This window comes from Ursus arctos, unplaced genomic scaffold, assembly GCF_023065955.2.
Source record: "Ursus arctos isolate Adak ecotype North America unplaced genomic scaffold, UrsArc2.0 scaffold_19, whole genome shotgun sequence".
Taxonomy (NCBI): Eukaryota; Metazoa; Chordata; class Mammalia; order Carnivora; family Ursidae; genus Ursus; species Ursus arctos.
In genome coordinates, this window is record NW_026622863.1 from 57,064,584 (window position 1) to 57,088,052 (window position 23,469).

Below are 23,469 nucleotides of genomic sequence, written 5' to 3' on the forward strand. Positions count from 1 at the left end.
ATGAGGGTGGGGGTGGATGTCAGGACAAGGTGGCGAGTGCCGTGGAGGGCTACGCGGCACTTACCAGCCACAGACTAGATGCACACGTGATCGGAGTCTTAAAGGTAGAGTGCTACCGACTTCCATGGTGAAAGTTAAAAAGATGGACAATATTAAGTGTTGGCAAAGATACGGGGCACTGGAATGCTTATGTGCTGCTGGTGGCAATGCCAAGTGGGACAACCACTCTAGAAAACATTGGGCAATTTCTTATAGAGTTAAACATACACATCATATGATCCCGCCAGGCCACTCCTAGGTGTCTGGCTAAGAGAAATGAAAACATAGGCCCACACAGTGATGTGTACATGAATGTTTACAGCAAGAATAACCTGGAAACCGGAAGCAACCCAGATAGTCAACAACTGGTGAACTGTGGACAAAGGCTGTTGTATATCCATACTGGGCGATACTGCACGGAGGTCGAAAGGAATGGACTATTGACAGAAAAATGCAAAAACATGGGTGATTCTGAAATGCATTATGTCAGTGAGAGAAGCCAAACATTTATACGATCTAAAAAAGACAAAATGATAGTGGCAGAACGGGGATCAGTGGTAGCATGGGCCAGAGGAGGGAGGGAAAGCTTTTGCAGGAGTACAGGGCAGCTTAAGGATGGGGAGGAAGGTGAGAGGTACCCATTCTGTGTTTTGATTATAGTGGAGGTTGCCCGATAGTATCGTTTCCAAAATTCATCAACTCGAACACCTAAAATAAATGGATTTTAATTTATGTAAATAATACCTTCTTTAAAAATGAAAAAAACCCCACATAGTTCTGAGCTTAAAAAAGAAAAGCTGTTGGGACACCTGGGCGGCACAGCGGTTAAGCGTCTGCCTTCGGCTCAGGGCGTGATCCCGGCGTTCTGGGATCGAGCCCCACATCGGGCTCCTCTGCTGGGAGCCTGCTTCTTCCTCTCCCACTCCCCCTGCTGTGTTCCCTCTCTCGCTGGCTGTCTCTATCTCTGTCAAATAAATAAATAAACTCTTTAAAAAAAAAAAAAGAAAAGCTGTATACCATAATACTGTTGACATAAATTCAAACTGCACAGCGCTTTGCACATAAAACAATATACAGTTTGTAAGAACATATGCTAATAAAAAAATACGCAACACTGTGAATTTACAAATACAATAGCAGAGGATACACATTAATAAACAGAGGATACCTAGTGACAAAGATAACAGCAAGGATACACGGTATAACAAAGATAAGAGCAAAGATCCACAATGGTGAGGACGATAGCAGAAGGGGAGGGAGACAAAGGGTGTAAATAAGGGAATAAGGAAAACAAAAGAGGGACTTGTACATTTCACTCACAATAATTTGCCACCAGCGAATTCCTCTCTCCACACCTGAGGCTTTAGAACTGTCTAAATAATCAAAAACTAATGACGTACTCTACGTTGGCTAACTGAACATAATAAAAAGAAAGAAAAAAAAAGATCTAAATATATTAATACATTAAAAAAGAAAAAGCCTATGTGGTGAGAGGGGTTTGGGAGGATTCATTGCATTCATATTTGCAAAGCATTCGGGAGAACACCTGGCACTGGGTGAATGCTTACTGAGGCGCTCTCGTTAGTAGGGTCATTGTTCTTCTTGACAAAATTGTTATGACGATTTGTCTCCAAGGCCCCAGAGCCAGAGCAGCCAGCTGGGGATTTGGGAGAATGGGAGGCGGCCGCCCAAATCCTTCCTGTGGAACAAAAAATAATGACATATCTGAGTTGGAGATTCTTCCTGCCAACAACACCTTAATTCAGGAAGGCTGGCCAGGTGGCCAGGCTTCTCAGGCAGCCCTCTGCCCGCCCTCCCTCTCCTGGGATTTTGCAGCCACTTGCCCTCCTCTTCCTGTTTTTGGCTCAGGGGAATTTTAATAACAATGGGATCCTGTGCTGGAGGGATTTGGAAAGCTGGCGGTTGTGAGGGAGGGGCTGGAAAAGCCTTCTGGAAAAGACTGGAGGACAGACGGAAAGCCTTCAGAAGGGGAGTGTGTCAGGGGGGTAACCATGCTTCCCAGCATTGGCCTGGCACGTCAAGCCCTTGCTTTTTATTCTCCCAAGGCCCCGGGTGGGGAGATGTCAGCTTCTAGACTAGACTTAGGCTAAGGAGATCTCCCCTCTAGTCTGAAGGCTCCAGGCCAACCTCAGCCACTTCCCCTCCTGGGAGGCCTTGTACGAGGGACTGGGCTGGACTTCCCAGCCTCACAGGGGTCTTGGTCTCGTACCTGATCCCAGTGTGTGGGGGTGGGGTTCTCCAACACCATCAAGCAATCGTCCAGAAGGTAGTGTCAGATGGCATAGGTCAAGGGCTCAGACCAGAGAGACTGCCCGCCCCCCTTGCCTTCAGATGCCCATCTCAAATCCAAGTTCTTTACCTGTACTTCTGGCCAAGTGCTATCCAGACTGGAGGGTTCCATGACCTCCTCCTTGGCTTTGATTAACTTGCCAGAGCGGCTCCCAGGACTCAGAGAAGCATTTTACTTACTTGATTACCGGTTTACTGTAAAAGAATAAAACTCAGAACAGCCGGGTGGAAGAGACGCCTAGGGCAAGATTTGCGGGAAGGGGTACGGAGCTTCCTTGCCCTGTCTGGGTGCGCCGTTCTCTCCGCACACGTTCACCAACCTGAAAACTCTCCGAGCCCCGTCCTTTCCGCTGTTTGCGGAGGCCTCGCTGCGTAGACGCAATTGATTAACTCATTGTCCCTTGGTGATTGATTCCACCCGCAGCCCCAGTCCCCTCCCATTCTTTGGTGCTTTCCTAAAGTCGCACATTCACATAACAAAAGACCCCCTTTTTCTTTTTTCTTTCTTTCTTTCTTTCTTTTTTTTTTTTTGCTTTCTTAGGAAATTCCAAGAGTTTTAGGAGCTCTGTGCTAGGAATGGGGACTAAGACCATAAAACGTACTTTTTATCCTAAATCCCAATATCACGGAGGCAATGGGCATATAAGCCCAAGCTTCCATTCTAATGAGTTCAATAGCAAGACAAAAGAAGCAGACAGGTTGTGGGAGGGTAGAGGGGGTGGGAGGCCCAGGTCAGGATTTTTGGAGTAGAGATAATGAAGGATAATGTCATAGCCACCCCCACAGAAACGGGATGGAGCCCTCCATCTGAAAGTTGGCCCACGCGTCAAGACTGTCACACGCACGCCACAGGGTCCCTCCTGCCTCGGTGGGGTGACCACAATTGGCGCTGTGAACAGGAGTCTAGATCACCACCACCACGGTCTTTCTCACAGCGCGGTCCCGCTTGCTGGCCTTGCTGTCTGCTGGTGAACATTTGGGGCTCTGCTGCTTGGCACTCATTGCTGAGATCTGTGTCTGCTGTTGTAGACTTTAACCGACCCAAGTCAGAAGCTTCCATAGTTGGTCTTCTGGAACAGAGGTCTGGGGCTGGGGGCTTCCATCAAGTGGCCCTGGGTAGCATGTCTGCGCTGAGACGTATCTGTGTGCCTTCGCAAGCCCAGGAGTTCTGGGCCTGGGCCGGGCCCAGGGGGTGGGGGTTGGGGGGGACAGGACCTGAAAGTTCCAACCCTCTAATCATGCGTCGGTTCTCCTGGGAATCAGACTGTGTTTTCCTCCAAGAGTCACCTCAGCAGCATAAATGTCTGGTAGGGTTACAAGCAGATTTCGGCTCAGGTCATGAACTCAGGGTCTTGCGATTGAGCCTGGGACAGGCTCCGGGCTCAGTGCGGGGTCTGCTTGTCTCTCTCCCTCCCTTAGCTGCGCAAGACAGCAATGGCTGCAGAGGGCCAGGCTCTGGAGCAGATTTTGGGGCCAGGAGTCAGGGAGCAGTCTTGGGACGGGATGTCTCAGAAGAAGGAAGGGACACTGGGTCCTAGGGAGAATCAGTGTTCCAAGGGTCCGGACCAGAGGACCGGTTGGATGGTGGGGACAGGAGATGGAGCAAGTAGGGTCTGAGAACAGGTTGGTGGGACAGTAAGGGTTTGGGTGATCCAGGAAGCTGTGGGATGCACAGACCTGAAGCCAGGGAGAGACTAAGAGCCATCCTAACCCAGGTGACAGGTGAAACTGTCCCGTATATGCAGTCAGTACAGAGAACAAGGCTTAGGACCGGCCCTGGGAACGCCCTTGTTTGTAAAGGCACCGGGGGAGGAAAAAAGGCCTATTCATAACTGAGAGGCAGAAAGTGGGAGGGAACCCAGAAATGCATGAAGGAGGAAGGGGCAGGCCACGTGGAAGGCTGCCTGAAGGCTGAGTAAGGTGAGGACCAGGAGACCACGGGATTGCTCAACATGGAAGTCTCTGGAGACCCAAAAAGACCACGGCTGTGGAGGGCAAGCTGTGAGTAGATCCCCATGGATAAGTTTAGCTAGGAAGGATGAAAGGGGAACAAGGTAGGCTCTGAGAGCAGTGGGGGCCACTGGTTCTGACGCAACTCTGTGGTCCCAGTGTCACCCGGCAGAAGGTCAGGCACACAGGGCATCTTGAAAGTTTGTTGAATGAATGCATGAGTGAATGAAGGGGACAGAGAAATAGAAGGGGAGGGAGAGAGAGAGAGAGACAGAAGACAAAGAACAGCACCATAACTGATAGTCCTTTGCAGCTGAGAAAAAAAGATTCTGTCATCTAAGTCAGCTTTGGAAATTCCTTCTTCAGAAGGAAACTGGGAAGGGCAATTTTGAGAGTGTCTGCACTTAATGTACCTGATATCCTCACCCATCTTTTTTTTTTTTTTAAAGATTTTATTTATTTATTCGACAGAGATAGAGACAGCCAGCGAGAGAGGGAACACAAGCAGGGGGAGTGGGAGAGGAAGAAGCAGGCTCATAGCAGAGGAGCCTGATGTGGGGCTCGATCCCAGATCGCCGGGATCACGCCCTGAGCCGAAGGCAGACGCTTAACCGCTGTGCCACCCAGGCGCCTCCCTCACCCATCTTTTGTTGCCTTATTTGATGATCCCTAGAGGAAGTGGTGTGTGGACAGGGAGCTGCCTCCCAGCCCCATCTTTCAGATGAGCAAACTGAGGTCGAGCCAAAGCCTGATGACCCCCCGTGAGTCATGGCATGAACTGAGGTTTAAGCCCAGTCTGTAGGATTCCAGAAGCTATCCCACTTTGAAACCTGTGGGAACATTCATGTTCCTCTGTTCACCCCTGTGCTCATTCAGTTAGCCATTCATCTGTTCATCTGTATCTTTGGACAATGATTAATGAGACAGGCTCTGGAGCCAGCCTGCTTGGGTTCAAACTGTGGTCCTGGCACTTGCCAGCTGCGTGCTGTGGGTGTGCGACTTTGTCTCGTCCTGCCTCAGTTTCCACATCTGTGATGGTCTCCATGCTGTGGGCCCTCGCCCCAGGTGTCGGCATAGCTGAGTTCTCTCTAGGGAACAGGTGGCATGTTGAGCTTACAATGGAGCTCGGGACTTGTGAGCTCGTGGGGGGGGTGGGGGGTCCCCAGGGGAGGTGGCAAAGGTGCTCAGAGCTTTCCCTGATCGCGGGAGGTGTGAGCATGAAGCTGTGAGCCAGTCCATGCCCTCTTGAAGCCTCCAGCTACAAAAGAAGGGACTGGCTTTTTCCAGAAGCCGCAAGCTGCAAGACTGTGTGTCAAAAGAGAACCACTAGGTAGTCACTCCCCACTCCCTGCAGCCCCGGCGCCACCAATCTGCTTTTTGTCCCTGTGGATGTGCCTGTTCTGGACGTTTCACAAACGTGGGATCATACAATATGTGGCCTTTGTGACTGCCTCCTTTCACTTAGCATACTGTTTTCAAAGTTCATCCACATTGTGGCGGGTGACAGTGCGACACTCCTTTTTCCGGCTGAATAATACTCCGTGGTATGGATAGACCACGTTTTATTTACCATTCATCAAGGGATGGACATCAGCCTCATGGATACAGTGTCTCCTTTGGGGGTGAAGAAAATGTCCTGGAATTACATTGTGGTGATGGTTGCCCAGTGTGTCAAGTGTGGTGGAAGTCACGGAATTGTGGACTTGATAATGGTTCAGGTGCTAAGTTTTATGTTATGTGAGTTTTACTTTAAAAAAGTAGAGGCAGGGGGCGCCTGGGTGGCGCAGTCATTAAGCGTCTGCCTTCGGCTCAGGGCGTGATCCCAGCGTTCTGGGATCGAGCCCCATATCAGGCTCCTCCACTAGGAGCCTGCTTCTTCCTCTCCCACTCCCCCTGCTTGTGTTCCCTCTCTCGCTGGCTGTCTCTGTTAAATAAATAAATAAAATCTTTAAAAAAAAAAAAGTAGAGGCAGAAAGAGAAGATGATAGAGTGAGTGGGAGAGAGAGAGAAAGAGAGAAATCTGTGTGGGAATCATAGGTGTTTGGGGTTTTTTGCCAATATTTTATTTTATTTTAAAGATTTCTTATGATTTTTAAGTAATTTCTACACCCAACGTGGGGTTTGAACTCAACAACCCCGAGATCAAGGGTCGCACGCTCTACTGACTGAGGCGGTCAGGAGCCCCGCCAGTCTTTTAACATCAGGACATGTTCTACCATAAATTTAAATTTCCAGGTTCTCTTGAAGAGCCATGTGGACCGGCAGTGCTGGTGTGTGGTCCAGAGGGCAGCTCCCGACTGGAGCAGAGGGTGAATTTTATGACATGTAAATCACATCTTGGTAAAAGCGGAGCCCCCCAGAAATCCAGAAACAGAGAGGGGTTGAGTTAGGTGGTGTCTCAAAACAAATCAAAAGTTGAAGACAGCACAGACTGTCTTGTTCCTGGTTCTCTCTCGGTCCCCTGTCCCTTTCTTTCTCCGTGGAAGCCCTCATGCAGAAAAAACCCCACAAACTTTCATGGAATTAGATAAATCGGCCACATGCATATAGGAAGAGTGGGCTTCTTCGAAGGAAACCAGGTGCACTGCACTCTTAGAAAATTCAGTTAGAATCAACTCCAGACCTCTTCAGTCTCTTCCTGATCACTTGTTTCGAAATCTCTTCCTTCTCGTCTCTGTCTGGGCTTTCTCTGTTCTTGCTTTCCCTGCCTCTCCCTTCCACTGTCCTGAGCTCTTAGCTACCCACCCTCCTGCCTATTCCCTGCGCAGGGCAGGGAGGGTCCCGGGTGTTGGCACCCCACCCTCCCCAGCCTTCCTCACCAGGAATCGGGATTAGAACTCAGCTCCCAGATCACCTTGAGTCATGGGTCTCGGGCGCTGGCTTGGAGAGAAATGGAGAAGGAGCGAGGTCGGCTCTTTCCCCCACAACCGTCCTGGGCCCTTCCCCCAACCTCTCCCCCCCATTTAGTTGTAAAGCTCAATTAGGTGCCATTAGCTGAGGAGAGTTTCTACAGGATTAAAGGGTGCCCCACCCCATGTCTTCCTGGTCCCCTTCCCTCTACCCGGAAATTGCATGGGCTGGGACAAAGAGAGTTAAAAGCTGTGTCAGCTGCCGGTCTGGGGCAGACAGACAGAAGGAGGGGGACTGGTGGGGCAGCATGACAGGTGGTTGAGAAGCCAGGTGGACAGTGGGAGAGTTGACTGGCAGGGTGGCAGGTGGATGACTGACAGGACAGGCAGGTAGTGGACAGACAGATAGCAGAGACAGAGAGGCCGAAACTGTGACAGCCACATGGAGGACCCAGCAGGCAGAGGGATAAGGTGAGGAGGGGGCAGGTGGTCACCAATGGGGTGACACCCAAGACAGAGGGGGATGGGCCAGCATCCTGTCCTCTTGGGAGTCGCTGGTGGGAGGGTGAGCAAAGCAAGGGTGGGCTGACAGGGAAAGGGCCATCTCTGAGATTCCCCCACATTTCCCAGGACCTGGAGGCGGGCCACCCTGGGTTCCAGCATCCTGTTCCTCCTCTCCGTTACTGGTGAGTTCCCCAGGGGGACTGGGGCCTCATCTCCCCTTCCAGGTCTGGTCCCCAGCTTGGCACTGAGGAGGGCAGGGGGATGCCTCTGTGCCTCTGCTCACCTCCAGCTCTCGGGGCCCTGGCACCTCTGTCCCCCTGTATTTTTCAGTCCATCTGTCCTCTGTGTCTTCCTGTCACTATGCCTCTGTCCTTCCCCTCTCTCTCTCTGGATCTCTGTCTCTGTCTCCGTCTTATCTTTAAGTATCTCTTTTTTTCTCTTTCTCTTTCTCTTTGTGTCTCTGGGCTTTGCCGGGTCTTTTCATATTTGTCACTTGGTCTGTGTCTGCCTGTTCCCAACTCTCTCTCAGGGCCTCTGCCCTTCTCTTGCCTCTCTGTGTCTTCATCTCTGCATCTCTCTTCCTATCTCTGACTCCCAATCTCTAGATCTCTGACCCCATGTCTCCGGCCCACACCCCTGTCCTCAGGGCTCAGTCAACCGGCCACAGAGAAGATTGTCAAAGGCAAGGAATGTGCCCGTCACTCACAGCCTTGGCAGGTGGGGCTGTTTGAGGGTACCAACCTGCGCTGTGGGGGGGTCCTCATTGACCGCAGGTGGGTCCTCACAGCTGCTCACTGCAGTGGCAGGTAAGCCCCTGTCTGGGTGGTCCCTTCCAGGGGTAGGCAAAGGAAAGGTGGTGGGAAAGGGAGCCCTCAGTGTAGGGGCTCAGGAGAGGGGAGTATCAAGGATTAAGGAGATGGTCCTGCAACGAGAAGGTCTGAGGTTAGACCAAGAGTAGGACTTCCTCAACAATGGGCCTGGGGTGGGGCTAGGTGGGGTGGTAGGGTTGGAGGGCAGGAAGGGTCCTGGAACTTGCCCACCTACTTGTTCCCATTCCTTTGTGTTGCCCTTCCTTCCCATATGACCTCTGTCACCATCCCAGCCTTTCTCTGACCCAGTCTGGGCAACCTCTCTGGGCCCCAGCAATCCCATCTGTAAAATGAGGGGATTGAGCTTTCTAGGTCTGAAACGCCGAAGTTTTTTCAAAAGGGAAGTTTCAGACATGAAGAGGCGGATTGATTCGGGCACAGAACAGAGAGAATCCACGCATTACTCACTCGTTCCTTGAGCTGAGGGTGCTGACAGCCTAGGCAGCCTCTAGGTGCTGGGAACAGAGCAGTGAGCATGACAGTTGGATGTCTCTGCCTCAGCTAAGAGAACCAGAAAGGGACAGAGAAGCAGGGGCTTGGGGAGGAGAAGTAGGCAAACGGGAAATGGAAAAATGGTGACAGAGGGGAGAGACAGAGCAAGCTTGCCAGGGAGTTGAGGACAGATGGAGGTGCAGAGCAGCAGAGAGAGGATGGAGGGCCTGGGAGCCAGGGCCCCCCACCCACCCCTGCTGAGCCGCCTTGACCCCCAGCAGGTACTGGGTGCGCCTGGGGGAGCACAGCCTCAGTAAGCTGGACTGGACGGAGCAGATCCGGCGCAGCGGCTTCTCCGTGACCCACCCCGGCTACCAGGGAGCCCGGCACAACCATGACAATGACCTCCGGCTCCTGCGACTGGGCACCCCCGTCCCCTTGACTCGCAGCGTCCAGCCCCTGCCCCTGCCCACCACCTGTGCGGCGGCCGGCACCAAGTGCCAGATCTCGGGCTGGGGCATCACGAATCAACCATGGAGTAAGGGGACATCAGGGTCAGGGTCAGGATGGGCAGAGTCTGGAGTGTAGGGTGAGAGAGCAGGAGGCATGCCATTTCAGCAGATGGATGGATCAAGGTCAAACGTGAGGACTGTGGTTGGGGTCGAAGATCATGGAGGACCAGGCGTCTTGGGAGTCAAAGTGGTGCAGGGGTTAGGTATAGAGTCAGAAGTCATGGATCGGGATATGGTTAGAGGCCAGAGTGATGGCAGGGTTCATCAGACTGGAGTAAAAGGCATATATAAATAGGATCTTGGGGTCATGGGTCATGGACTCTAGTGTTAGAGGTCATTGTAGAGTTGAGGATGTGGGATCCAGATGTTGTGCAAGCTGGCCATAATCTGAGGGTGGAAACTGGGATTCGATTGGGGACCAATGATCTGGGATTAGACGCCCTAGAGGTTAGGGGTCATGAAGCCTGGGGTCAAATAAACAGGGATCATAAGTCACTTTGGAGTTGGGACCAATGGTTTATTGCTGACTTTGGAAATTTAAGAGAAGACAAGGAATGTGGGGTCTGGAGACAGACAGGGAACCTGAGGTCAAGTTGGGATCTAAGTATAGTAAGATTGGAGGTCAAAGGCCACAGCATCCAGAATTTAAGGAGAAAAGTGGGTCTGGATTCATTGCTTCTGAGGTTGGAGGGATAGAGGGTATCTTGAGTAATGGCACTCAGAGTCATACGTTAAAGGTCCGGGGACTGGGCCAATGAACTGGGGCAAAGGTCACTATGAAAAAAAGTCATAAATTTGAAATTCAGAAGTTTGTGGATTGTAGTGGGGAGGGTCACAGGAAAAGGGCAGGGTACAGACTTAGATTTGGCTTCCTTGAGTAGAGGAAGGTGGCCCCCAAGTGGGGAGCTTTGGGAAACCCTGTGGCTTCTATCTTCCACCTCCAGACCCATTCCCGGACCTGCTCCAATGCCTCAATGTCTCCATCGTTTCCAGTGCGACCTGCCAGGCTGTGTTCCCCGGGAGAATCACGGACAACATGGTGTGTGCCAGTGGCAAGGAAGGGGCGGATGCCTGCCAGGTGAGTGATTGAGGGCAATGCATGGTCACCCGGGGTAGGAAGTTGGGGACAGAGCAGGGGGGATGGGGGAGAGACAGATGTGGTCAGAAAGAAGGGGAGGCGCAGGATAAGGCAGGGAGAGCCAGGTGATGGAAGACAGAGAGGGGGGCGTGGGTGGAGAATAGAGAGGGGTAGGGAACAGAGAAGGAAAGATGGGAGGGGCCCAGGAGAAGGAGTGTAAGAGAGGAAGGTAGGGGAAGGCAAAGAGCTGGCAGGGATTTGGAACTGAGATGTGTAACCGGTTGTCTCTCCCCATACCATCCCCCAGGCGAGAGTGAGAAAATCTAGGATGGAGGCAGGAAAAGAGACTGCTGGCCTCTCCTGCCCTCGAATTCGGCTACCTCGTTTTTTTGGGTCCTCCAGGTTGGAGGCAGCCCCACCCTACTGGCTAAGGCTACAGCCTTTGTGCCTAAGACAACGTTTATAGATCCCGCCTTCCTTTGCTGGGACTGGTCACTGATGGCAGTGCTCTTTCCCTCATTGGCCAGGACCCCAGCCAATCGTCCTCTATAGAACTCCCATTGTTCCCCACCTCCTTTGCTGGGATTGGCCCTTGAAGATACTCTCTTCACTCATTGGTCAGAGCTCTAGCTATTGTCCTAGAGAGAATACCCTCCCCCACCTTTTATGAAGTCCTGCCTGCCCTGGGATTGGAGCCTTAGGGACAGTGTGTTCTTCCCTGTTGGTCAGTCCCTGCCGTGGAGGGAATTCAGGGAACGCAGCAATGCTCTTCTCTGATAACCAGGCTTGGAGCCTCTGTCTTCAAGACCTGGGAATGGGTTTGGGAGTCGGGGAAAGGTCAATGGGAACAGGATTTCTCCCTTACTCATTTGGTGCTGCTTCTCCTTCTGTATTCCAGGGTGACTCTGGGGGCCCCCTGGTATGCGGAGGAGTCCTTCAGGGTCTGGTGTCCTGGGGGACCGTGGAGCCTTGTGGGCAAAAAGGCATCCCAGGGGTCTACACCAATATTTGCAAATACGTGGACTGGATCCGGATGGTCATGAGGAAGAACTAACCTGCTCCCCCCAGGTCCACCCCTCAGCTTGGGGGCTACACTGACTGACCCTCGGAGCACCAACGCCTCCTCCGTTATCACCCCTGGCTCCCCCTCTTCTTGGGCTGGGGATCTTCTTCGCAGAACTCCAACTCCAGCCAGCCCTTCTAAGTCCCATGGTTGGGGGAGGAAGGAAGGTGTGTCTTCCTGGAATAAATGTAACTGGAGCTATGTCTGTCTATTTGATATCCCGGTGCTGGCTGACGCAGGAGGGAGGCCCCTCCATTCCCCTACCCACACATGTAGGAGTAGAGACCACAGAGCCGAGAGTTTTCCCTTAGGGGTCACGCAGGAACGGAGGAGAAAACGTTACTTATAACAATAAAAATGAGGGCCATTTTTTTTCTCCATCCAGCACTTTCGGAACAGTGCCCATGAAGGACCTGAGGGGGGAAAATTAGTGGCCCCAAAATACCAAATGAAAATTGCAAAATCAAAATTCACGACCATTTAATTAAATGTCTATAAAATGTAACATTCTTCCACCTAGCCCATTCCAGCCTGGCTTTGCTGGAGCTGTTAGGCACCCTTTACATTTAATGTGGGATGTGGGTTCGTTTTGATATGTCTATGATGATGGAGCACGGGGTGTAGCCTTAGGAAGCTAGAGGACCCAGCCTAGGTCTTAAAATAGTCCTGCCCACCCCCTGGGTTCTGTCTTCACTGCTGGCCAAAAGGTGCAAAGGGAGCTTCTCCCCAGTGAATGGAAGGGGAATTTGGAGTGGGAGAGTGAGGGGTGATGGTGACAGCGTGGGAATACTAGCTGGGTGCCTGCTGTGCTCGGCTCTCCTGGAGTCTTCCTCCCAACCACCCCAAGGCAGGGCTGTCCCCCCATCTTGCAGATGAAGAAACTGAGCCTCACCGGGGTGGAGTTCCTTGGCTCACGTCACTGTGGTAGGAAGAGGCAGAGCCGGGGTTTGAGGCCAGGGCTGGCTGCCTTAGGAACCCATACCCAGTCGTCTTGCCCCACTTCTGGTTAGGGGAGAAAGGAGGGCAAGACAGAGAGGCAGGAGATCTCACTGATAACAAGCAGGCCCGGAGATAGAGGGATCGGCAGACAGGAAATTGAGGTGCTCAGATTCGGAAGTCATCGGACCTAAGTCTCGCAGCGAGTAAGTGCTACAGCTGGATATGGGGGCCCCAGGGTTCCCGGGAGGCAGAAGCAGGAGAGGGGAGCGGAGGGAGGGGGGGCCAGAAGTGAAAGCCCAGAGGAGCCCTAGGGGCTGGGGCCTTGCAGAGGGCTGACTCCCTTTCCTGGGCCTTGACTCCCACAGGCCCCAACCTGCCTCCCCCACCCTTCTGTCCTGCCCCTTCGGCTGGCAGCAGCCCCACCTCTGTGACGCCCCAGTTCCCCCCCTCCTTGGAGTGGAGAAGGGAGGGCCCAGAGGAAGCCAGGGGCCCACCTGGGCTTGGGCTCTGGGGACGGAAGGGAAGGGACAGGAGGAGAGACACAGAGCCTGGGAGAACGAGGTGGAGGGAGGCAGAGACAGAGAGAGACACAAAGAAAGATAAAGAATTAAAGGAGTCCTGCAGAGAGAGACTGAGAGAGACACAGAGATAGAGAGACAAAAAGACAGAAAGGCACAGGCACAGAGAGGCAAAGAGAAATATGGCCACAGAGTTACAAGAAGGCAGCAACCGGCAGAGATGAAGAGAGACAGACAGACCCGGAAGGATGTGAGAGAGGGGAGAAACTGCTAGAAGAGGGGCTTGGAGAGGTGACAGGGGCGGGCAGGCAGGCACACACACCCCACCCCCAGGGCAGTAAGGCAGGGCTAGGAGGCCCAGTCATCGGGCCACCCCGCACCTGCCTTCCGCCCCGATGCTCTGACCCAATCTGCCTCTCACCCAAACCACCGCAGCCGCCACGGCCACCGCCACCACCTGGCACCCAGAGCCCCAGTCCCAGAGCCCGTGAGTCAGGGAGGGAAGGGAAGACCCTCTCACCGGTTCCTGCGCTCCTGGAGCGAGCCAGGCTGCCTCTGCCTCCACACCATTTCTCCCTCTGCTCTGTCCTTCTGGGTTTGGGCCGGTGCTCTCTGCCTCTCTGTCTCTCCAGCTGCTGCCCTGCCCCCAACTTCAGGTCCCACTTTGATAGCTGAATCCAGCCCTCCACCCCACCCCCCTGCAGGCCAGGGCAGCTGAGGGCACTGGCCCTTGCCCTGACCTGCCCCACCTAGTTCCACCTGTCTGTCCTTCGAAGGGGCAGTGTTTCAGAAGGACGGGGCCTGAACCCTGTCTCAGGCTGGGCCCCCTACTGCACCCCGGGCAGCCCTCAAAGGGCCCATATCACCCTGGGGTGGATGCAGAATGGCACTGGTGGGGCCTGGCCACCTCTCAGGTGGGCAAGAAGGAAAACATTCTCCCAGATGCATCTCACAGGTACCATGGCTGACTTAACACAGGGCCAGCCAATCCCTTGCCCCCGCCAAAGCCCCTCCCAGCATCTGCCACATCTTCCTTGGCTATGGCTCTGAGAAGTTTCTAGTTGAGATTAGGCTCCTCCAAGGCCACCTTGACTCCAAAGATTTATTTTAAAGGTTTGGAGGCTGGGACGTTGTGGGAACTCGGGGGGTCCTCCAACCCTGTTGTTTCTCCCTGGGGGGAGCCAGAGCAGGCAGGGGAGGGAGGAGAGGGCATGAAAGAGTCCCTCCCGAGTCTCCCCATGAAGTGATTGGGCCCCTTGTCCCTTCTTGTTCCCAGAAGAACCTGGGGCCTGCCCTTCCCCTCTCCAGGCCATGATGATTCTTCAATTAATCATGCTTGCTCTGTTGACAGGTATGGTGGGGGATGGGGGAGGGCAGGGGCCTCCCACTCCAATCGCAAGGATCCCTCAACCCTCTATGTCTGGATATTGACTGAGCCAATGCTGAAAACACAGAATAACCCATAGGGCATCTAAATGGATATAGGAGCCATAATAAGGTCCCGAATGCCCCTTGCTGGGCCAAGAATAATCCCTTTAGATGCAGGAATGGGGAGAGGTCAAGGAGCGTCCCGGGGGGAGGGGGGGCAGGGCAGCTGCAGTGGGGCCAGAGACACTCAGTGTAGAACAGTAGCTACTGACCACCCCATATGGAAGGATTTCAATCATTTAATACCTGGCTCACCCAGACAGTGCATCCTCGCGGGGTGCCAGGCTGGCACCCAGACCACCCACCCCTTCTGTTCTCCCCACCCCCACTTCTGGGACTTGTCTCACGTCTGAGCCCCCTCTTTTGCCCTCACTCCCCTCCAGGGCATGTAGGGGGAGAGACCAGGATCATCAAGGGGTACGAGTGCTCTCCTCATTCCCAGCCCTGGCAGGTGGCTCTGTTCCAGAAGACAAGGCTGCTCTGTGGGGCAACCCTCATCGCTCCCAAATGGCTCCTGACAGCCGCTCACTGCCGCAAGCCGTGGGTGCGGGGGCTGGGGTGGGCCGGCAGGGGGCTGGAGACGGAGAGATGGATGGAGAGGGGCTTGAGGGTGGGGGAGGATATGATGGGGTCCAAGATGGGTGTGGGTAGGGTAGCATGGACAATGGACACTGAGATCGGAGGGAAAGATGGAAGGCGTCGGACCTGGGATGGGGCTGGGAAGGGCGTTGGGTGCTGGAATGGGGATAGGGTTGGGAAGGAGACTTGGGTGGGAAGTGCAGATGAGGTCAGAAGTGGGGCTATGTTCCTTTGTTCTCTCAGGTGCTCTTATCCCTTCTCCCTCCTCCACGTCTCTCCCGACCTGCCCTCTCCTGCCTCTCCCCGACCTTCCATCTCTGACCGCCATCTCTCCCACCTCAGCCGATACATAGTTCACTTGGGGGAGCACAATCTCCAGCGGCGGGATGGCTGTGAACAGACCCGAATGGCCATGGAGTCCTTCCCCCACCCAGACTTCAACAACAGCCTCCCCAACAAAGACCATCGCAATGACATCATGCTGGTCAAGATGGAGACAGCAGCCTTCATCACCAGGGCTGTGCGACCGCTCACCCTGTCATCACGCTGTGTCACTCCTGGCACCCGCTGCCTCATCTCCGGCTGGGGCACCACGTCCAGCCCCCAGTGTAGGGGCTCCAGAGGGGGACACGGAGGAGGGGCGGGTGATCCCGATTGTGGAAGAACAGAGGGAACCAGAGGAACCTTCAGAAGGGAGGGTCCCAGAGTACGAGAGTACGAGAGGGGGCTCCCTGGGGGTGTCAGTAGTGGGATAAGTAAAAAAAAAAAAGAGGGGAAATGTAAGAGCAGGGGAGGGTGGAGACTAAAGTCTGGGCCTTGGGGTCAGACAGACATGATGTGTGAGTCCAGATCCTCGCTGTAGGACCTCAGCACGTGGCTTTACCTCTCTGAACCTTGGTTTTCTTCTCTATAAAATGAGGATAATCACGCACACCTACCAGGGCTGGATTAGAGATAGTGCGGACAGAACGAATGCCATAATACATTTACTCGCTCGCATTACCAGTGCTGTTGCTACAAGCACAGAGATGAGCTGGCTGCAAGCAAGAAGAACAGGGACTGGCTGTGGTGTGGGTGCAGAGCGGGCACAGTAGTGTGGGGAAGGGGACCTGGGGCCCTCGTTTTCCACACCCCTTCATGCCGTTTCCACAGTGCACCTGCCCCATACCTTGCGATGCGCCAACATCACCATCATCAAGCACGAGGAGTGTGAGACGGCCTACCCAGGCAACATCACAGACACCATGGTGTGTGCCAGTGTTCGGGAAGAGGGCAAGGACTCCTGCCAGGTCAGGGGGCAGGGCCTGGGTTTCCAACCACATCCCCATTCCCGTCTCCTACCTCTATGTCTCTTCGTCTACACCTGCAATCTCATTCCCAACCCTGACTCCGTCTCCCCCTGCGACCCCAACTCCACATCCACCCCTAGTTCCCATTCCTAACTTCCACGGGACCCCGGCTCCACCCCTATTTCCAGCCCCAATCGTCCCCTGATAGCTCCAGCCTCGTCCCCAATCATCTCGCCAACCCCATCCTTAATCTCTACCCCACTCCTAACACCATCCCTACAACATCTCAGCACCACCTCCTCCCTAACACAGTGCCCAACTCTGCCCCCCTCCCATGGCCACTCCTCCTTTCTGACTGGTTATCTCTCTCTCCATACCCAGGGTGACTCTGGGGGCCCTCTGGTCTGTGACGGGTCTCTTCAAGGCATTATCTCCTGGGGCCAGGATCCATGTGCTGTCACCAAAAAGCCTGGTGTCTATACAAAAGTCTGCAAATATGTAGACTGGATCCAGAAGACTATGGAGAACAACTAGCCAGGACCAGCCCAACACCCCGATCCCTACTTGGAGACATGGCTCTTGCTCATTTCTGTTAATCGTCAAGCCTGAGCGAGGACACCTTTATGTATTTTCAGCCTCCTTGATGATGAGAGATGTTGTAGCTTAATAATCAACTTGGGGTTTGGAATCAGTGAGGCCCGGGTTCAAATCTTGACTTGTACTAATTTGTGATTCTGGGAGACAGAATAGTTGTTTGGTTCTCTGTTGTATCCCCAAGCCCCAAAGACAGTTTCTGGCTCTCACCAAGGTTTCAATAAATACTGAATGAATGAATGAATGAATGAATGAATCTTTGGATTGCTTACTATATGCCAGACCCCGGTCCAAGGGCTTTTAAACATATCAACCAACTGAATCTTCACAAAGATTAAGTGCCATTATTATGCCCATTTCGCAGATGAGGAAACTGGGCACAGAGAAACAAGTCACGTGCTCAGAGTCCCACAGCCAGTAAGGAGACGAGCAAGGAATCTAAAGCAAGGTCTTGTCTTTCCTTTTCCCTTCCTTGCTTTTCTTTCTTTCTTTCTTTCTTTCTTTTTTTTTTTTTAAGCAAGGTGATTTCTTAATTACCAAGCGAAACTGCCGTGATTGAGGCTCGGTTTTCTTATCTGTAAAATAAGCCACCTTGCACATAATTAAGACCTAAGACAAGGAGCTCTCACTGTTTTCCTTTCCAACCTCCAGGCGCGGTAGTTCCTCCAGGACCTGTGCTGGCCGGTGCCATAGCCACTAACCACATGGGGCCGTTTAAATGAAAATGACCAAAAATCAGAAAAGGAATTCTTTGGTCATGCTCCCCACCCAGCGCATGCTCTGTAGCCACATCTGGCTGCTGTCCTGAGTGGCTCATACAGGGCACTTCCACCGTTGTAGAGAGTTCCACCGGGTAGTGCAGAGCCCAACAGCCTCTGGAGTTAACTCAGTTCCCACTGGAGAGGATACCCCACAGCTGGTCCAGAACTCAGGATCTTTTTTGACGTCCTGCTCGCCTTTCAGGGGAGGTTGCTGGCAGGAGGAGTCAGAGCCCAGAGCTGGAACTGGGACCTCCCGTTTGTTGGGTAGACTTGCTGTGTGACCTTCTGTGAGTCACTGCCTTCTCTGAGCCTCGGTTCCTCACCTGAAAGGAGGGAGTTGGTCCAGGTGATACTGACCCTCCTCTGTGGCCTTGGCCTCCCATGATTCATGGGCCCGTGTGTCACCTGAAGGCACACTGATGGCAGGGAGGACGCGATGTGAGCACACTTGGGTGTGATGTGCAGCGCCCCCCCCCCCAGCAGGAGGAAGAGGGGTGCTCGTCACTGGGACACACAGTGAGCCCACGGCTCGGGCTATGGGAATGGGCTCAGCACAGAGCTTCGCGCTGTCTCTGGGGCTCTGTCTCGTTCTCTCTCTGCCCCCTTTCTATCGCTGTGATTTCTTCTTTTCCTTGTCTGGGTGCCTCTGTGCGACTTTGACTCTTTCCTTCCATCTGTCTTATCTCTCTGCCTCCCTCTCTCCTGGCCAGCATTCTGGCTTTTCTCAGTCCCTAAGTATGCATTTCCCTGTTTATTTTCCTCACTCTTGGTCATCATCGCCTCTCTCCAACATTATCTCTGAGCCCCTGAGGCTACCTGGGAACATGGCATCCTCTCTCCCCCCACCTGAGAAGACTTTTTGAAACAGGAGACCTGGGGAATCCCCATGGAGTCCAGCTCCAAAAAGGGTGTTTGGGGCTCTAGAAGAAGCCTGTATTCCCGGGGCCGCTCCCAGGGCAGGAATCTGGGGCCCAGGTTGGGTGCCAGTCCCACCCACAGCATAATTAGGGAGAGGGAAAGGGAGGGAGTGAGTCCCCGGGGGGGAGGGTGGGGAAATTTCCGGGCTCTTCGAGGTTAAAAGGGAAGGCCAAGCCAGGGGTCCCAGGGCTGAGGATTCCAGCGGCCCACTCGGCGGGGTAGACGCACTTCTGGGTCTCCTCCCTCCTTCCCAGCAGCGACTCCCAGGTGAGGAGGGATGCACCTCCCCCTAGTAGGGGCGGGTCGCGAGAGCATGGGTGGGTACCTTCGGGTCTCGGGCAGCCCTGTTTGAGCCTCAGTTTCCCTATCGATGGCGCGCGCCTCTGAGCTTCGGACCCCCGCCCACCTGTGCAGGAGGGCGAACCCCAAACGCTGCTTGACGGGCAGTCCAGGAAAGCTCGGGCTGGGACCTCGCTCCCCCTTCGGGCATTGGTAGGTCAGGAGGACGCCACGAGGGGCGTCATTAGGGTCATTGTGCCCATATCGCGTGTTCCGGCCCGAATCTCCCATCCGTCCGTCCGCCCCCGAGGCTGTGGGCCGAAGGTTAAGCGGGTCTCCGCGGGCTGGGTTGGCCCAGGCCGGGCGGACCGGCGCGGTGGGGTGGGTGTGCGGGTGTCTCTGACAGGGCATCTGTTTTAACTCGTCCTCGCCCCCCAGCCTCGGTCCTGGCTATGGGACCCCCGCACCTCCACCTGTGTACCGCCTCTGGCACCCGGGCCCTGGCGAGGCTGCTGCTGCCGCTGCTCGTGACGCAACTCTGGGGTGAGGCGGGGGACAGGGCTTGGCGGGAGGTTCCTGGTAGAGTGTGCTTTCATCACCAAGCCCGCGCACCACTCCTCCTCTGGGGACCCCAGCACCCACCCGCCGATCCGGAGCAGGCTCGCCCCTAAGTCAGCCCCGCCCCTCTCCGAGCTCCGCTCCAGGGGGTCCCGCCCCCCGCACTCCGCCTGCATCCCTACGCCTTTCTCCGGGGTTCCTTTCCCAGCCCCTTACTCACCCCGGCCCCTCTCTCGGTCTCATGCTGTCCCCGCCCCTTCTTGCTCCGCCCATTTCTCCCCAGTCTTGCCTCGGTGCTTTGGCCCTCGCCCCTCTCCACCCGCTGCGCTGTCCCCGCCCCTTCTCCTCAAGCTCCGCCACGTTCTATCCTCGCCCCCTGGTGGCCCCGTCGCCTTCCATTCCCGCTCTGCTCCGAGCGCGGCGCTCTGTCCCTGTCCCTCCAGACGCACCCAGTTCGCTCTCCTCACTCCAGTCCGCTCGATTCCTTCCTCCTTCTTTCCCGCCGTCCCTCTCCTCCCACTTTCATTCGGTTCCTGCAGGACACCCAATTTCCACCCCCTCCAGCTTCCCTGGTTCTGGCTGTGGGCCCCCCAGCTCCGGCCCTAAACTCAGCCCTTGTCTTGCCTGCTCTGATCTCCACCCCTTTTCTTTTTCCAGCCGCGGAGGCGGTGCTGCTCCCCAGAAACGACACGGGCTTGGACCTCGTGGCCTCGGGCGCTCCATGCGCACGCGGTTCGCAGCCCTGGCAGGTCTCTCTCTTCAATGGCCTCTCGTTCCACTGCGCGGGCGTCCTGGTGGACAAGAGCTGGGTGCTCACAGCTGCGCACTGCGGGAACAGCAAGTAGGGGTAGCTCCTCGGGGCAGCCACGGAGGGGCTGTGGAGGCAGGCCCCGGGGTGGGGGCGGGAAGGGCTGCCGCACTTGAGTCCATGTGGGAGTCAGTTCTGGAGGGCTTCCTGTAGGAGGAGGGGGGGGGGTGTGCTGTGGCCGCCAGGGGGCGGTGTGGTCCTTCTAAGCGTTTCTGGGCCCGTCCACCACCCCGTCTTGTTGATACTCCTTGGGTTCCATTGAGGGGTAGATAGTTGTATGCAACTGGGAAGTCAGGGTCTGGTGTGGTCAGGAATTTAGAACTAAGGAAATTGTTCACCTCATGAGTCTCCACTGAGGGAGGAAGGAAGAGGGCTTACCCAGGTGGACCCCCAGCCCTCAATTCTTGCAGAACTCAGGCACCCAAACACCCGATCGTTCTTACCTGTGTCCCAAAAACGTAGGTCCCCAGCTCCCTTCTTCGCCTGCCACCTCCTCCCTCAGACCAGAAGTCCTCACCCTCAGACCCCTCCTCCCTCAGACCCAGGAGTCCAGGCTCCTACCCTGCTACCAGTATCCTCCTTCCCAGGGACTCAGAGTCTGGTCCCAGTCCCTAAGAAGCCTTTGCCCCCATATATCTCTTCCCTCCCTAGTCCTCTGTGGGCTCGCATCGGGGACGACCACCTGCTCCTGCTCCAGGGCGAGCAGCTCCGGCGGACCACTCGCCACGTTATCCACCCCAAGTACCACCAGGGCTCGGGCCCCATCCTGCCAAGGCGGACAGATGAGCATGACCTCATGCTGCTGAAGCTGGCCAGGCCCGCTGTGCTGGGGCCTCGCATCCAGACCCTGCGTCTGCCCTACCGCTGTGCCCAGCCTGGAGACGAGTGTCAGGTTGCTGGCTGGGGCACCACGGCTACCCGAAGAGGCAAGAGCTGGGGGTCCCTGGGAAATACCTTGAGGTCCAGGACTTTGGGTCTGAGGGAGGAAGGGGTTGAGGGCATAGACTCCTGGGTCCTGGAGGATTAGGGGCTGGCCCCGGGTTTACCTTCTGTTTTCTCCCATCAGTGAAGTACAACAAGGGCCTGAGTTGCTCCAAGGTCACTGTCCTGAGCCCTAAAGAGTGCGAGGTCTTCTACCCTGGTGTCATCACCAACAACATGATGTGTGCGGGACTGGACCAGGGTCAGGACCCCTGCCAGGTAGGGACTGACCGGTTTGGGTCTCTGACTCATGGGAGCTAGCTTAGGGAAGGTATGAGAAATCAGAAGGCCCCGGGCCCGTCCCCAACCCCAGCCCAGTGTCATCCCCGTGTCTGACTATCTCCTCGGCTCCCCCTTATTCGTTCCCAGCTCGACCCACTTCCCACCCCATCCTCAACTGCATTCCCATCTTCAGGCCATTCCTAAACCCCGACCCCATCCCTACCTCTCCACCCGCCTTCATCCCCTTGCCTGCCACAAGCTACAATCCCAGCACCATCATGTTTCCATTCTCATCCCTCCACCTGCTGTCCACAACCCCCAGTCCAGCCCCATCCCAACCCAAGCTCATGCTTAATTCCAGCCCCACCCCAAGCTCATCTTTACCCAAACGTAACTCCAGCCCTGCCCAAACCCCTCCCTTCCCCATCACTCTCCCAGACCCCCAAGGGGCAGCCCTTGGGTCCGTGTATTTATTTGATCTCTCCTCCTCCCACCCCCAGAGTGACTCTGGTGGCCCTCTGGTCTGTGATGAGACCCTGCAGGGCATCCTTTCATGGGGCGTTTACCCCTGCGGCTCCGCTCAGCATCCAGCTGTCTACACTCAGATCTGCAAATACAGCTCCTGGATCGAGAAAACCATGCGCTCCAACTGACCCAGAGGCCCTGCCACTCCACCAGCCGCCCCTTGCTCCTTCCTCCGCATTTGCAGGGGCTGGACTCTCCCCCTGCCCCGTTCGAACCGCCGTCGCCCATCCACACCTGCTAACATCTCTCCTCTTCCTTCACCTCCCCCCACCCACTGCCACTGTCTGCGCACTTTGAAGCCAAAGGCCCAAAAATGGTGGCAAAATTTAATTCAAGAGAAGTGAGGAAGCTGGTGGTCACGCAGTGTCTGAGAGAAGCTGTCACACGCTCACCCTGCCTCCCTCTGCTTCTCCCTGCTCTGTGAACTCGGGCAAGCTAAGTATCCTCTCTGGGCCTCTATCCCCTCCTGTGGAAAACCAGGACAATGAAGTGCCTACCTCACAGATGCATTGTGAAGAGACATCACATCACCCGTGTGCATAGGTTGCTATGGTAATTATCAGTAAAGCATTAACGCAGGGGGTAGTGAGCCCTGATAAATGCTACCTGTTGTCATGATCTGTGAACGGGTCCTGGTGAGAATGACTCCATGTCCTGGAGAGAAAAGCACAGGGGTAGCCCCCAGTCCCAAGCCCCCTCGCCCCATCCTCAGCATCGCCATCCCTCAGGGCTGATGGGAGAATCACATTCCCCACCTTCCTCTCAAGTTCCGTGAAGCGCCCCTTAACCACTTCCTTCCTCCCTCCCACTGTTCCCCATGTCTGGGTCCACCCAACACCAGTTCCTCCTGTCCCAGCAGGAGCTGGGCCACCTCTGAGTCATCTGGTCCCTTCTGTGCCCTCCTGGGGCCACTGGAACCCAAGGGACCTCACCCCGGATTCATCTCAGCCTCTAAGACCAGAGGAACCCTCCCCGCCTTAGGTGCTAAGTTCGTGTAAAGAAGTCCTCTGAGATCTAGCCCCTCACCAACCGCAAGCTGCAGTCCCGCTCCACTGTATCCCCGTTCTCCTCTGATCCAACGCCCATAAGCCCCAGCCCACCGCCATCCCCACCCTAGCCCAAATTGGCTTGGAAATTTCACCCTGAAAATTCAGAAGGAGAAAGGTTCTCTTCCTCTCCCTGGAAGTGTCTCCATGTAAATATTCCTACTCTGGGGGGTGCTCTACACGGCACCCAGGCGGGGCTAACGGATGTCTGGGCACCTCCATTTAGCCCGGACTGGGGAGACGTAACCTCAGCTGAACATACACAACAGAAATGTCCCATCCAGCACCGGTTGCCCTTGTTGCGCTTTCAAACGCCAATTTACCGAGCACCTGTTATATGGCAGGCCGAATGCTGGGCACACAACCACAAGGTCCTTGCCCTCGCAGAGCCCGCAGAAGGCTGGCACACAGTCTCCGG

At 55.0% G+C, this 23,469-nt stretch overlaps 3 protein-coding genes across 3 annotated transcripts; all 3 read left to right on the forward strand.

Moving 5' to 3' along the window:
• The first annotated feature begins 7,461 nt into the window (after positions 1-7,461).
• On the forward strand, positions 7,462-11,799 carry KLK12 (kallikrein related peptidase 12). Its single transcript, XM_026488316.4, has 6 exons — positions 7,462-7,619; positions 7,779-7,834; positions 8,299-8,458; positions 9,232-9,491; positions 10,410-10,543; positions 11,442-11,799. Exons 1-6 carry the CDS (start codon positions 7,591-7,593, stop codon positions 11,595-11,597), a joined length of 795 nt encoding a protein of 264 aa, XP_026344101.2. The 5' UTR covers positions 7,462-7,590; the 3' UTR covers positions 11,598-11,799.
• A 2,548-nt stretch (positions 11,800-14,347) lies between these two features.
• On the forward strand, positions 14,348-17,189 carry KLK11 (kallikrein related peptidase 11). The gene is made up of 5 exons (XM_026488326.4): positions 14,348-14,414; positions 14,875-15,031; positions 15,413-15,678; positions 16,223-16,359; positions 16,741-17,189. Exons 1-5 carry the CDS (start codon positions 14,375-14,377, stop codon positions 16,891-16,893), a joined length of 753 nt encoding a protein of 250 aa, XP_026344111.1. The 5' UTR covers positions 14,348-14,374; the 3' UTR covers positions 16,894-17,189.
• Positions 17,190-18,800: 1,611 nt separating this feature from the next.
• KLK10 (kallikrein related peptidase 10) lies at positions 18,801-22,576 on the forward strand. Its single transcript, XM_026488325.4, has 6 exons — positions 18,801-18,899; positions 19,350-19,454; positions 20,127-20,310; positions 20,929-21,203; positions 21,344-21,477; positions 21,981-22,576. The coding sequence occupies exons 2-6, from the start codon at positions 19,364-19,366 to the stop codon at positions 22,131-22,133; spliced, it is 837 nt and encodes a 278-aa protein (XP_026344110.1). The 5' UTR covers positions 18,801-18,899; positions 19,350-19,363; the 3' UTR covers positions 22,134-22,576.
• The last annotated feature ends 893 nt before the right edge of the window (positions 22,577-23,469 follow it).